This window comes from Cricetulus griseus, chromosome 7 (genome assembly GCF_003668045.3).
Source record: "Cricetulus griseus strain 17A/GY chromosome 7, alternate assembly CriGri-PICRH-1.0, whole genome shotgun sequence".
NCBI lineage: Eukaryota > Metazoa > Chordata > Mammalia > Rodentia > Cricetidae > Cricetulus > Cricetulus griseus.
Window position 1 is genome coordinate 21,421,332 of NC_048600.1, and position 15,269 is coordinate 21,436,600.

At 37.5% G+C, this 15,269-nt stretch overlaps 1 protein-coding gene across 1 annotated transcript; it reads left to right on the top strand.

Annotated features, from left to right (window-relative positions):
• The first annotated feature begins 1,885 nt into the window (after window positions 1–1,885).
• Rad51ap2 (RAD51 associated protein 2) lies at window positions 1,886–11,367 on the top strand. The gene is made up of 5 exons (XM_035447544.1): window positions 1,886–2,062; window positions 2,219–3,315; window positions 3,601–5,072; window positions 5,459–5,545; window positions 11,249–11,367. Exons 1-5 carry the CDS (start codon window positions 1,886–1,888, stop codon window positions 11,365–11,367), a joined length of 2,952 nt encoding a protein of 983 aa, XP_035303435.1.
• Window positions 11,368–15,269: the final 3,902 nt, after the last annotated feature.

Below are 15,269 nucleotides of genomic sequence, written 5' to 3' on the forward strand. Positions count from 1 at the left end.
TCACCCTCCCTGAGGGGCAGAAAGGGGATGGGATGGGGGTGGGTTGGGGGGGCAGAGGAGGAGGGGAGAGAGAGGGAACTGGGATTGACATGTAAACAAGCTTGTTTCTAATTTAAATAAAAATAGAAAAAATAATAATAAAAAGAAAAGAACGTGTTCTTGTAAAATCTAGCAAGATGAAGAAAAATATAAAACACCAAGTTCAACTTGGAAACCACAAACATATGGCATTTACAGTAAAAAAAAAATATCTTGCTCCTAGTAGCAGAGTGTGTCCCCATTCTATCCATGTTAGCTATGCAAGCCACCCTTATGGGCTGATTTCAAACATAGAATGGGCTGCATTAGGTTGGAATTCAGATTCCTGGAACCCTGGGATAAGAAGGTAATGTAAGACATACAGAAGCTGCACATTGAGAACACACTGATGTGTGATTTGAACCACTGCCATATTCTTAGCATGTTGATGAGGTGCTTCTGTTTAAGGCCTTTTTTGCAACTTTAAATAAACATTTCTCTGGAAGAATTTATACATTAAAGCCAGACATCTAGAATGGGAATGACAATACATCTGCAAGCGTTTGTAAGACTTAAAGTAGATGAATGTCTTATTTGTGAAAGCAGTGTACTGATTACGTATTTCTGTATGTACTCTGAGAGTTCTGAAACAGGTTCCTGTGGTACATTACTGTCGTGCACATACATTTATTTTAAAAGGGAAATACAGTATACTAACACTGAAACAATCAAGAGGATTGAGGTTTATGCTCACTTAACAATAATTACATTTTCTTAATAGACATGTATATAAATAAACGTTTTGAAGATCATTTTTTTTCTTCATGATTGCAGGATTTACCAAAATTGGCACTGACTATAAATCATAAAGAAGTTTCCTAATGCAAAGGGAAAAATGAAATAGCATTAAAAATTCATTATTAACTGCAAGCCACTACCCGATTATTGAATTTACACTAAATGAAGTTCAAACATGTAATTTTTATGTTTTAATTAATTTTTTTGAGGAAGTAAAAAAATTTTTTTTCGAGACAGGATTTCTCTGTGTAGCTTTTGGAGCCCGTCCTGGAACTTGCTCTGTAGACCAGGAATGACCTCGACTTCACAGAGATACACCTGCCTCTGTAATGTTCATTTCTAAGTAAAAGTTTCCACAGTATTTGGGAAGCAAACTCGTGAAAAGTATATACAGTCTTGTTCTTAACCAAAGAAAACATAATTTTCTAGGTTCTAACTTCTGTTCATTTCCCCTAAATATTCAGATGGTTAAGTACTGGCACCTTCTCCTCAAACATTTACTTTTATTTTAATGAAGTGGGAAATCTGATTTTAATTATAACTGGGATGTTTAAGGTTTTTTTTTTTTTTTTTTATCCCAGGTACAGAGAGAGTTGGTTTGGCGCTGACAATCACTGGATTTCACAGGACAATCCTACAAAAAAAAAAAAAAAAAAAAAAAAAAAAGAGGAGAAACTGCCTCAGAGGAAAACACCGACTTTCGAACTTTAAAAAAAGAAGGTGGCTCTCACAAAACTTTAGAAACAGACAGATTCTGATCCCCTCCTTCTGTTCTACCTGAGAGAAGGCGGAAAACAGGTAGAACAGCTTTTAAAAGGTGCTAAAAATAGAAGGTGTAACGGTCCTGAGCCTTCTCAGGGCTTTGACAGATATAGGTGGGGGCGGAGCTACGAGGGTGTAGGGGGCGTGTCCGGGTGGGGAGAGATCTGGGTAGACGATCTAAATCTGGTCTCCAGGGGTGACGTCGGGGCGTGGTCAGGGCGGGTGAGGGGGCGGGGCGGAGCCGGCTGCGTCCTTTAAAAGGGCTGGAGTGTGGCGGGGGGCGGTCCGCGGAGGCTCTCGCGGTGTCATGTCTCTGTCGCGTCCCGCGTGGCCTGCAGGGCCTGCCTGGCCAGTCTCCTCAGCGCGGCCTCCTGAGGACTCTGCTGCGAAGTCACCCCGCAGCAGCAAGCGGCCTCGGCTGGAGGAGCCTGCCTATGTCTGTGAGGCAGGATGGCCGCCACTTGTGGTGCCTCGCTTGTCTGAGGTAGAAAAAGTCTGGGAGTGGTCGCCCAGACCCTTCTCGGCGTTCCTCGTTCCACAGAACCAGGGGAGCTCAGATAGTGGCGGGCAGCGGTGTGAGCTGGGATGGCAGAACAGAACGTTCCAGATGCAGCCGCTTGTGGTGCCTCGCTTGTCCGAGGCAGAAAAAGTCTGGGAGTGGTCGCCCAGACCCTTCACGGAGTTCCTTGTTCCAAAGAACCTGGGGAGCTCAGACAGTGGCGGGCAGCGGTGTGACCTGGGATGGCAGGGTAGAACGTTCCAGAGGCAGAGCTCTTGGCAGTCTAGAACTTCAGGGGCAGCAGGTTGTTGGAGGGCTATGGGAAGGTCTCGTGAACCAGGGCTGCAGGGTAGGGACACTCTGGGTGTGCGCCGTGGTGACACAGCACAAGTGAGTCTCGCTCCACCCAACACCTCCAGGCCTGAAGTCCAAAGAGTCAAACGTGAGCCCGAAGTACTTCCTGTTAGAGGGAAGGAAAATATTCTGACAGAAAAAAATTCTGTGAGACAGCCAACAAACCCATTTCCAGATGCTACATTTTCTGAGGAAACTAAGCCAGCATTATATGACATTAAGGACAGATGTAAAGCTGACAGTGTCATAACCTCAGAGAAAAAAGAAAACAACACTTCATCATCTTCACTAAAAATATCAAAAATTCAAAACCAGGCCTGCTTGGAAAGCGCCAAACCCAGCTATTTCAGAGATAACATCACAATAATTTTCCCCGAGTTTCCAAGGGATTTAAATAGCAACATGTCCTTTGTCTATTTAAAGGAAATAGCAAAGAAAAAGAATGACAAAATTATGGCATATGTTAGGGATTTCACAAACATTTTCTGGTCCCAAAATAAACCTGATGCTAAGAAACAAAAGTTACAGAATGATAAAAAAAATGTATTTGTGGAAAATGATTTTCCTGATTATGAAAGTCACCACCAGTCCCTCACTATTGAAGGGAAAATAGACTCGATCAATTTAAACTATGATCACCACAGTAGTATCTCACGTGATGTAAGATACTCTGAAAAGAATTTCGCTCTAACACTAGAAGATGCAGATTGGGAGGGAACAGAAAGGAATCTAGACTGTTGCATATTTACTAGACAAGAAGAATCCCAAAACTCATATAACAGATCTATTTTGAAAAGAAAGAGGCAAAATTGTTGGATAATAAAAAAATTTAGGATTATCTGTGAAGCTATGAAAAAACTTGGAGAAAATTTGAATTTGGCACAGTTATTAGAGACTGACCTTTTAAACAAGGGAGACAATCACAGTGCAAAAGTCAGAAATGTGCCTGAACAACAGTCAAAGACTCTGACGTTAGGAATTCTGGGTACTTTCCCCGATTTAATAAAGGTTGTTTGGTTCAATGGTAAAGGTAAAAATGCCAAAATACTGCAGCTGACATACTATACTGCACAAAAATACATCTTAGGAAATAAAGACAGTGCTTTAACTTGTCATCAAAAGCTAACATGTGAAAGGAAGATTAATATTCAAAGGAGTGGCACTTTGAGCGAATTTTTACAAATAAACTTCGATTTTTTCATCAGAAATGGAGATGACTGGGAATCAGAATTGGAATGCATTTTCAAAATCATAGTTCATTTGGATTGTTTGAAAAATATTATAAAGGAAAGTCATACTGAAGATCTAACAAGGATGTTCATTTCTTCAAGACCATTAGAAAATAACACAAACTCCATGGCAAAGAAAAGAAAGCTAGTTAAAATGGAATACGTTCTTGAAGGGGCTAAGAGACACAATATCAGTTCTCTTACTGTAGCAACTAAAAGTTTTCCAATTTACAAACCACATGAACATATTCCTTTTTTAATGGATTTTGATGACATGGAAGGACTTTCTTTGACAAAAGAACCTAGTTATGAGAGTGTAAGTTGTCCTGAACGACTCCTAAATATGGAAAATTGGGCTTACTATAGTTTTAGTATTGCTAGCACAGATGTGAAGTCTGATACTCTATTTATACAGAATAACTGTGGACATATTAGTGAAAAATATTATGAAAGTGGTATGTACAATCAGGATTTAGATATTGTAAGGAAACAGAAGCATAAGACCCCTCACTTTAAGTTCATATTTGAAGATGTCTTTAATATTCAGCAGCTGGGCACATTGTTTAGCCAAAACACAATATATAGTGACCAGATGAATGCTATGGTGATAACCCAGAAGCTCAGCTTGGAGAATCTGTTAGGTGAAATAGGATGGAAAATATCTGATTTCATTGTGAAGAAGGATATAAAGGTCTTAGGAAGTTTAAGAAGTTGCCAAGTTCATAAAGCTATCAACACAGAGAAGGAAGAGGACAATTCTCCCCCAATTGGCAGAGTGTCTTCAGTGCAGTTAGCTTCAAGAGTGAAAAAGAATGGAAATATGGGGGAAACTAAATCTGCTAATCAGAATAAAGGAACTAACACAAAAGAGGATGGAGGTATTTTGCAAGAAAGCGAGTTAGCCCATTCAAAGCGTTTTTGTCCAGAGAATGACTCTACATTGTATGCTGATCATCAGTTTGAAAGTGATTCAAGTAGGGAGAACAATGGATGTTTTCAGGGCTTAACTACTAAATGTTTATCAACAGAAACTCTGCCAACAGCAAAAGATTTTGAGATGAAGAGTAAATTTGATTTAGTACTTGAAGAGCTTCGTATGTTTCATGAAATTAGTAAGGAAGATGAAATTCCAAATATCCCAGAAACAAACAACAGGAAAGAAAATTACTATGGAGAAAGTAATGATGTTAAGGAGGCAAGAATTGAGATAGAAAAAGATTTGGAAATGGTTGAAGTCAACAAAAGAAAAGTGCCTTGTTTGCCTTGTGATATGAAAGCAGGCCCCACCCAGCATAAAAGACAACAAGGTTTATTTACTTGGAAAACAATACCTACTCATGGAGGACAGGCGGTTCCCAATGAGTACTGTGTAAGATCAGAGGAAGAAGTGCTCCACTCTACTCCCGAGGAAGGTATGCCATTTATTTTAAAATTTCTTACTTAGTGTTAGTGTTTTTTTTCTTGTGTAAGGAAAATATATAATTTTTGGCAACAAATAAAATAGAAGAGATTGTTCATTAGTATATACTATTTCCCACAGAGATCTATTAAAATGTTGGATAATAAACTGAAGTTGAAGAAAACAAGCCATTTAAATTTTAAGAGAAGCTCCAGAGTCTTATTTAATTTTTCTAAATATTAGGAGCCAAAATGAAAGCACTATTTATAAGAACACAGTTTGTCAATATTGTTAACATTTGTAGACAAGTTATTTTCTCTAGAAAGGGATTTAACGAGCTAGTCAATGGAGTGATGTAAAAATTAACTTGGGCTATAATAAGTTAATGTTTAATTCCAGATTATAAGAAATCTTTACCTATAAGTCCTGCTTTTACTGCTGATGAATATAAAAAAGAAAACTACTGCAATTACTTATTGAAGGGAGGTAAGATCCTCTGTTATTTTCTAGAGTATTTTTAAAGATGGCTGCCATATTGTTTTAGATGATGAAAATAGCTTGGTACAAAAGAAATACAAAAATTTATACTTTGAAAAATACCAATGTTATTAATTCTAATAGGTAGAAACTGGCTAGAGATTAGAATAATACTAGAAATGCCCTCTGCAAAGTATGCTCAAATATTTGCAGTAGTATATGGCAATAGTCTAAGTGATAAGACACATGTTGTAAATGTGTGATTCATCATGTATGTACTATTAATTGGCAAAATACTAAACAAAAGAGAATTTATTGCAGCTGGATCCCCATTCTTGAAATGTCACTCCCAATTATGTGCTATATCATTGGTTCTCAACCTGTGGGTGAAGACTCCTTCAGGGTTTGAATGAACCCATTCACAGGGGTTCTAGATAATATATCTTGCATATCAGATATTCATATTCTTTCATTACTATTCATAACAGTAGCAAAATTACAGTTATGAAGTAGCAATGAAAATAATGTTATGGTTGGGAGTCACCACATCATGAAAAACTGTATAAAGGGGTTGCAGCATTAAGAAGGTTGAGAACCATTGCTCCATATTTTACACTTTTATGGATCTCCTAATGTAGATATTTTATAAATATAAACAATTTACTAATGCTGATATGGGTATGGTGGATGACACCTTAATCCCAGTACTAGGGAGGTATTGACAGGAGACTCTGGTACAGGTTTGAGGCCAGAAACCAAATACTCTAGCAATTACTTATTATTATTAAACTGTCAACATGATTTTTGAGTATGACTATTATACTTTTATTTCTAATTACTGTTAAAGAACACAACCAAAGAAAAACTAAACAATCACCAATAACTCTTACCTAAGAATTTTTCAGTATTAGACTAAAACAAAAATAAGTCTAGCATTTATTCTAACTTGTACCAATAGGTATAGATAAGGTTAGGACTGAAATTAGGGAACAAGGTGAAGTTAGTCTTGTAATATATTTACATGACAATATTAAATCCAAAAAGTCTACATTGCAAAGAAAATATATTTACTCAATGTCTTCAGTGAGCCACCATTTCTCATATATATATTTATATGGCTTTTCATCATCAGAAGAATGTTTTTCATTTTGTTTTTCCATTTGTCTCAACTTTTGATGAATTAACCTTAAGAATTAACTGATGCCTTTGGAAGATCAAAAGTAGAGAGGCAGTCTCTTCTCCCCTGAAAACACATGATCACTGGGGACTGATAATCCATGAGTCTAAAGAGTTAGGCTGGACAGGATGGTGTATGCTTCTTCCTAGAAAGACAGGGAACAATTGGACTTTGATTGTTGGAACAATTTGATGCAAAATAGAAAGAGGTCAGGAACACACATCCACAGTGTTGCATGTTGTGTGGCAGCTGTATTTCATATGTTGTTTAGGCCAGTGTTGCTCTGACTTGCTGTACATGTAAATCTCCTGAAGATCGAGTTATAGGATTCTGTTTCTACTGTGGCCAAGCTCTGAGATTCTGCATCTTTAACAATCTCCTAGCAGATGCAGATGCCCATGTTGCTAGGCTGTTGACCACACCCTGTGTAGCCTTGCTGTCCTGGAACTCAGTCAGTATACCAGTCTGGCCTGGAATTCAGATTCACAAGCCTCTGCCTCCTGAGTGCTGGGATTAAAGAAATGTACTACCACCACCAGCTTCATGACATGTTTTTTTTTATTTAATTTTAAAATTTAAATTAGAAACAAGATTGTTTTACATGTCAATCCCAGTTCCTTCTCCCTCTCCTCCTCCCCTGCCCCCCACTAACACCCTATCTATCCCATATCATTTCTGTGCCCCAGGGAGAGTGAGGCCTTCCATGGGGGATTCTTCAAAGTCTGTCATATCTTTTGGGATAGGGCCTAGGCCCTCCCCCGTGTGTCTAGGTTGAGGGACTATCCCTCTATGTGAAATGGGATCCCAAAGTCCATTCATATGCTAGGGATCTATTACAAGAGGCCCCCTAGATTTCCGAGGCCTCCTCACTGACACCCACATTTATGCAGTTTGGATCAGTTCCATGCTGGTTTTCCATCTATCAGTCTGGGGGCAAGAGCTCCCTCTTCTTCAGGTCAGCTGTTTCTGTGGGTTTCACCAGCCTGGTCTTGACCCCTTTGTTCATCATTCCTCCTTCTCTGCAACTGGATTCCAGTTCAGTTCAGTTTTTAGCTGTGGGTATCTGCTTCTACTTCCATCAGCTGCTGGATGAAGCCTCTAGGATGGTTTATAAGTTAGTTGTCAATCTCGTTATCAGGGGAGGGCATTTAAGGTAGCCTATCCACTGTTGCTTAAATGGTTAGTTGGTGTCATCCTTGTAGATCTCTGGACATTTCCCTAGTGCCTGATTTCTCTTTAAACCTATACTGGCTCCCTCTTTGATGGTATCGCTTATTTTGCTCTCCTCTATTCTTCCCCCTACACAACCTTCCTGCTCCCTTATGTCCTTCTCACCCCTCTTCTTCCACCCTTCTCATTCTCCTAGCTCCCTCTCCCTTCCCCCATGCTCCCAATTTGCTCAGGAGTCTTGTCCCTTTCTCCTTCTCTGGGGGACCATGTATGTCTCTTTTAGAGTCCTCCTTGTTGCCTGGCTTCTCTGGAGGTGTGGATTATAGGCTGGTGATCCTTTGCTCTATGTGTAAAATCCATATATGAGTGAGTGCATACCATGTTTTTCTTTTTGTGACTGGGTTACCTCCCTCAGAATGGTTTCTTCTAGTTTCATCCATTTGCCTGCGAATTTCAATATTCCATTTTTCTGCTGAGTAATACTCCATTGTGTAAATGTACCACATTTTCTGTATCCATTCTTCAGTTGAGGGGCATCTAGGCTGCTTCCAGGTTCTGGTTATTACAAATAATGCTGCTATGAACATAGTTGACCAGATGTCCTTGTAGGAATGTGCTTCTTTTGGGTATATGCCTAAGAGTGGAATTGCTGGATCTTGTGGTAGGCTGATTTCCATTTTCTTGAGGAATCGCCATACTGATTTCCAAAGTGGCTGTACAAGTTTGCATTCCCACCAGCAGTGGAGGAGTGTTCCCATTTCTCCACATCCTCTCCGGCATAAGTTATCATTGGTGTTTTTGATTTTTTTTCTGACAGGTGTAAGATGATATCTCAGAGTTGTTTTGAGTTGCATTTCCCTGATGGCTAAGGATGTTTAGCACTTTCTTATGTGTCTTTCAGCCATTTTAGATTCCTCTGTTGAGAATTCTCTATTTAGTTCTGTACCCCACTTTTTAATTGGATTATTAGGTGTTTTGGAAATTAGCTTCTTGAGTTTTTTGTAAATTTTGGGGATCAGCCCTCTGTCGGATATGGGTTTGTTGGATATCTTTTTCCAATCTGAGGGAAGCTGTTTTGTCTTGTTGACTGTGTTCTTTGCCTTACAGAAGCTTTTCAGTTTCAGGAGGTCCCATTTATTAATTGTTGATCTCAGTGTCTGTGCTACCGGTGTAATGTTCAGGAAGCTTTCTCCTTTACCAATTCATTCAAGGGTACTTCCCACTTTTTCTTCTAAGAGGTTTAGTGTGGCTGGATTTATGTTGAGGTCTTTGACCCATTTGGACTTAAGTTTTTTCATGGCGATAGACATGGCTCTATCTGCAGTCTTCTACATGCCAGCATCCAGTTATGCCAGCACAATTTGTTGAAGATGCTTTCTTTATTCCATTGTATAGATTTAGCTTCTTTGTCAAAAATCAGGTGTTCCTAGGTGTGTGGGTTAATATCAGGGTTTTCACCTAAATTCCATTGGTCTACCAGTCTATTTTTATTCCAGTAGGAAGCTATTTTCAGGACTATAGCTCTATAATAGAGCTTGAAGTCAGGGATGGTGATACCTCTGGAAGTTCCTTTATTGTACAGGGTTGTTTTGGCTATCCTGGGTCTTTTGTTTCTCCATATAAAGTTGGGTATTGTTCTTTCAATAATTGTGCCGGTATTTTGCATAGAATCTGTAGATTGCTTTTGGCAAGATTGCCATTTTTACTATGTTGATCCTACCTATCCAACAGCTTGGGAGATCTTTCCATTTTCTAGTATCTTCTTTAATTTCTTTCTTTAAAGACTGAAAGGTCTTGCTATACAGGTCTTTCACTTGTTTGGTTAGTGTTACCCCAAGGTATTTTATGTTGTTTGTGGCTATAGTAAAGGGTGATGTTTCCCTGATTTCTTTCTCAGCCCTCTTATCATGTGTATATAGTAGGGCTACTGATTTTTTTGGTTTAATCTTGTATCCTCCCTCTTTGCTGAATGTGTTTACCAGTTGTTACCTGGTAGATTTTTTTTCGGGTCATTTATGTAAACTATCATATCATCTGCAAACATGTTTTAAATACTGACTTTTAAGAACAATTTCTCACAGTGTGCTAGAATGTTTATATTTGTTTAAAAATCTAAACAATAGATAAATCAAGCATATACCAATAAGAAAAGAATCATGATTTATTCTTCAAAAGGTATATCATCAACAACATAGCTTAATGAAAGAGACTTAACTACTGATGGAAATTAGTGTAGCCATTTTCCATCCATTGTAAAATTACCACAAGTCCCTGTTATATTAAATAAAAGAGAGGAAAGCCATACTTCAAAAATGATTAATTTTGGCTTTGCTTTGAAATAATCTTATAATGAAAAAATTATTTTATGCAAAATTTTAAAACTGTCTAACATATAATCAAATATAGTACATCAGCATGACTAATTTTGTCTGATTTTGGGCATCCTATTAAGTTTAAAAGATTTATAAAAAGTTATTAATAATGGTTTTGCTTATCATTAAATTTGCAATTTTAATGGTACATTGAGCATCAAAATGGATATTTAGCTTTTTGGAGGGCTAACTTGTTTTTTCATCTCATTGATATGTAGTTTAAACTTGCAATCTGTTTCTTCAGTAGTTACACAGATTTGTCTATCTGATTTGCTCAACTTTGAAATCCTAGTCTTTAGTTTTTGTTAGATTTAAGAAAATTGGTTTAACAAAATGTCATCAATGGGTTGATGACAGTGTTTTGAGTATAATGTAGTATTAAAGTCATACTAATTCACTAAAGCCCAATTTATCTTTGAGACTTACAAATGTACTATATAGTTTATCTGAGAAAAAAACCTCTTAAGTGTAATGCAACATATCTACCTGTCTAAGTTAACTGGTCTAGGGAAAATACAGCTCTGTGAAACATTATAATTTCTGGGAAAGTGATGTAGTGTGGTGTTAAATAAAACTAAAAATCAGAGTAATTTATAGCTGTACTTATACTTGTATTCCATTAAACAGTAATCTCTATTAGAGACCAAATATAACCATCACCAATGTGGCAGAATTGCTTAGCTTCTAATTGAAAAATGACATGTAAAGCATGGTATCAAGTTGGATTAAATCTTAATTAGTTTTTGAGTTTATTCTTCTTGAGTCAGGATTCCTGACTGGAATACTAATTTTAGGTAGGTGTTATATACATAGACAGGTTCCTTACTCTTCCATATTTTAGAACTGCATATACTAGTATTAAATACAACAATTTACTAGTGATTGGTGTGTAAATCCCTAGCAAATATGACTAGTATCATGATTAGAGTAAGGACTTTTAAGCATCTTGGTAGTTTTTGCTTCTTGATGTAAATTATGTTGTCGTCTTTGCAGGCAGTCATTTTTCACATGGCATTTCCAGAGTACAGCCTCTTAAGACGTGCAGCCGTCCAATTAGAGTTGGCTTGTCAAGAAGAGCTAGGCTGAAACAACTCCATCCTTATCTGAAATGAACGGGTTGTAAGGACTTAGAAGAAGCTCTGGGACTTTGATAGCTCAGCATGTCTAAGAATGTTTTAGTTCTTGCTTTGTATAAGTGTTTTCTTTCAGCTTGGAGATTTTGTGCTTTCTTTATAAGATGTAGAGAGATTCTTTTGTGTCAAATTATTTTATTACCATTAAAAGAAAACTTTTCACTGCTATCTTCATGTCTCATGATCAATACACACATTAAAGTATTTTCATGATCTTATAAACTATTTCAGCTTCTTAGTTTTCATGACATGTGTGCAATCTCTTTATAGAGAAAAATTTAAAACTTACTACTTTCTGTTAGGGTTTGTGGTTTATAAAAAGGCAGCGAGCCACTGTTCTAACCTACTCTGCATTTTGTCAGGTATATAGGATCTTGCCTCCCTCCCTCCCTCCCTCCCTCCGTCCCTCCCTTCCTCCCTCTCTCCCTCCCTCCCTCCTTTCTCTTCCTTCAGATAGCATATCTTGTAGCTCAGGCTGGTATCAAACTTCCTGTGAAGCTGCTGCTGCTGACCTTGAACTCTTGACTCTTTTGCCTCCAGAGTGCTGCCTTGTGCTGTAGCTTCCTTCCTGCCCTTGATATTGTAGAGAAATACAGAATACACATATTTTAAAAGTAACTATCAATAGAATAAAGCATAATTAAAACAATAGATAAATAAATGATATTGACATATTTAGAAAAATTTAAGGAAAGAAAGAAGTATCAAGAAAACTCAAGAGGGCTGAATGGCTCATGTTAAAAGCACTTTTCCAGAGGTTCTGAGTTTAATTCCCAGCAACTACCTTGTGGCTCACAACCATCTGTAATGAGATCTGCTGTGCTCCTCTGGACTGCAGGCATACATGCAGGCAGAACACTTTATACATAATAAATAAATAAACCTTAAAAAAGGAAAGAAAAAATAAGAACAGCAAACAAGATCAGGGTTACCTCACTCAGTATATTTTGCAATTACACCCAAAAGTAAGCTGAAATGCATCAGTTCATAGCATAAATATGGCTGGATTAAGTGACCGCCAGTAAATATTTCAAATCCACTAAATTCAACTTTGGCTCTATTCATCATTCATCTATTTCATTCCATCCTTTGTCAAACACTTTCTAATTCTAACATCTTCTGTAATCCCTCCACCCCATATCTACTGGAGAACTCAGCAGGTAACACTCTAATTTAGACCTTGCTAAAAAGAAAACTTTTTTTCTTAAATTACTATTTTTGTGTATATGAATGTTTTACTTGAATGTCTGTCTGTGCACAAGTGCATGCAGTGCCTTTGAAGACTAGAATAGGACATCAGATCCTCTAGAACTGGATATGTAGACCATTGTGAACTTCCATGTAGGTGCTAGGAATTTTATTTGGTTCCTCTAGGAAAGTAGTCAGTCAGTGTTGTTAACTTGCAAGCCGCCTTGCTAGTCCCAGAATGCAAGCACTTGAATGCAGGATTGTCCACCCCCCACCAAAAAAATATACCACAGGTGTTTAAAACTGTATCTGATCCCAGTAAATATTCCTATTACTTGACTATAAACAAATGAAATTCTTCTCTTGTCATATAACAGCTATGCCATTTAACCTTCTCTTTCTTTGTTTATTGAATATTACATTTTATGTTGACAGATTAAATTGTATTTTTAGGTGATATGACATGACCTTTGAATCACTATATATACATTGTAGCATAGTTAAATCTAGCTAAATTAGTGTATTCATTACTACACAGTTGCTTTTCTGGAAAAAAAAATTGACATCCACTCTAAGCATTCTTAAAAGGTTTTGACCTTGGGAAAATCCTCTTATCTTAAAAGGAAATAATAATATTCTGTTGGATAATTGTAAGAATTGAGCTTGCTAATGCTAACGGACTTGAAACAGCTCACATACAAAGTTAGTGCTTAACCATAAATATTTGTTGATACACAGTAACAACTACTCAGTAATGGGGGTATAGAAAACTTGCCTCCTTTGTCTTTTTTCTCTTGCTCCTCATTCATGCTTCTTCTCTTTTTATTTACTTGGTCTTTGAGACAGTATCTAACTGTGTAGCCCAGACTGGCCTCAGATTTGCTTTTGCCTCTCAAATGCTGGGATTACAGTGTGTGCCACTGTGACCAGCTCATGAGAAATTTCTCTAATTATGCAGATATCATATATTTTCATTTACATAGACATATACTATTTCAAAGCAGAGTTTGCACTAATAAATTGCCTTTTTTGGACTAGAAGAATTTATACACACATGGTGGCTGTATGTATACACACATATATAACACATATATATGGTGGACACTAAATTATATTATACACACTGTGTTGGGAAACACCATTATTTGATCCTATCTTTGCTAGACAGACTCCAGATCTTGTTCAAGGCACAGCATATGCTGTAGGAGAGAATTTGAAAGAAATACTCCCTGAGCTCTTCCACCTGCTCAGCCTCCGGGCAAAATAATAAACTCACAGCCTATGCTCCCTGCTAATGGCTCTCTGTAATTTGAGGATAATTTAAACAAAGTTCTATGGGCCCCTGTACTCCAGCCTCCATGGTTTCCTTCCTTGTTACTCTGACATCTAACAGGAACCTCAGACATGTCACCATCCAGGAGAAGTTCCTACTGTTTCCCCTAAAATTCTCCTTTCGTATACTTCTCATTTTAGCAAGGAGGAACTCCATTAAGTCACTCATGGCAGAAACCTTGGAGTCATCATTGACTCCTCACCCCCAACCCCCAATGGTCTACCACTTTGGCTTCCCTTGCTCGACTAACTGTGTAATAGGATTGAATTCCTATTTATTGAGCTTCTTGCCACAGTCCTCACGTCTATCTTTCCTGAACATAGTATCCAGAAAGAATCTTTGGAATATAAATCAGTATGTTTCAGCTCACCTCAGCACAATGGAATCTTCTAGTCCTCATCTTATGTTGATTAAGAGCCAGACTCTTACTTTGGTGCCTAAGTGCTACCCCATTTCTAAGCACCGCCTTACTTTTGTTGCCTTATTTGTTCCACTGAACACACACTGGCCTTCCTGTTTCTTGAAATGGTAGGCACACTGCTTCTCCAGGCCCTTTGCACTTGCCTTCTTTTTGTGGAATGCTTGTTAAGCTAGTACTATAGCTTATTCTGCCCCTTCCCAAGAGAACTTGATGAAATGTATTAAGTGTATTAAATTAAATTAACAGTTTCTTGCTTCTACATATTTCTATGAATGGTAATATTGCTATGAAGCACATAGGATATTTTAGGAATACTAAACTTAAAATATACATATTTGTCACTGCATTTTACTTATTCTTATCTTTCCTTCAATATATATGATTTGGTTATTATAGTGTATTTAATTCATTAATTTATGCACTTCAGTATTTTAAAAATTTAAGAACAAAAAGGATATCTTTTTCACATAAAACTATTTCATACAATAAATTTTGTTCATCTTCTTTCCCACCCCACAGCTATAACCTCCCATCTCTCACCTCTGGCAACTTCTTATTTTTTCTCCTTCTCTCCAAAACCAGGAAAACAAATCAACAAAAGGCAGAAAACCAAAATGTACAAACTAAAAAACAAAAAGAAAAAAAACCCAAAAAGAAAATCAACGGGACAAAAGATACCCAAGCAAAACAAAACAAAACAAAAAGCACTCACAATGCACAAACCCCCATGGAGGAGTTTGCCTTGTGTTGGCCAACTGTTTTTTTCTTGGCGTCATCCACTACTGCTAGCTTTCAGAATCTTTCTGCCTTTTCTTCTGCAGAGACACCTGAGCCTTGAGGGAGGTGTTTGAGGAAGACATTCCATTTATGACTAAGTGATCTGTAGGTTCCTAGGAACTGAACTCAGGCTGCAGATACACATCTATCCATCTTCATCAG

Coding starts and splice junctions, on each gene's coding strand:
- Rad51ap2 (XM_035447544.1), top strand. CDS start 1,886: ATGTCTCTGTCGCGTCCCGCGTGGCCTGCAGGGCCTGCCTGGCCAGTC. Junction 2,063..2,218: donor TGGTGCCTCGCTTGTCTGAG/GTAGAAAAAGTC, acceptor CGCTTGTCCGAG/GCAGAAAAAGTCTGGGAGTG. Junction 3,316..3,600: donor GAAAATTTGAATTTGGCACA/GTTATTAGAGAC, acceptor TGGCACTTTGAG/CGAATTTTTACAAATAAACT.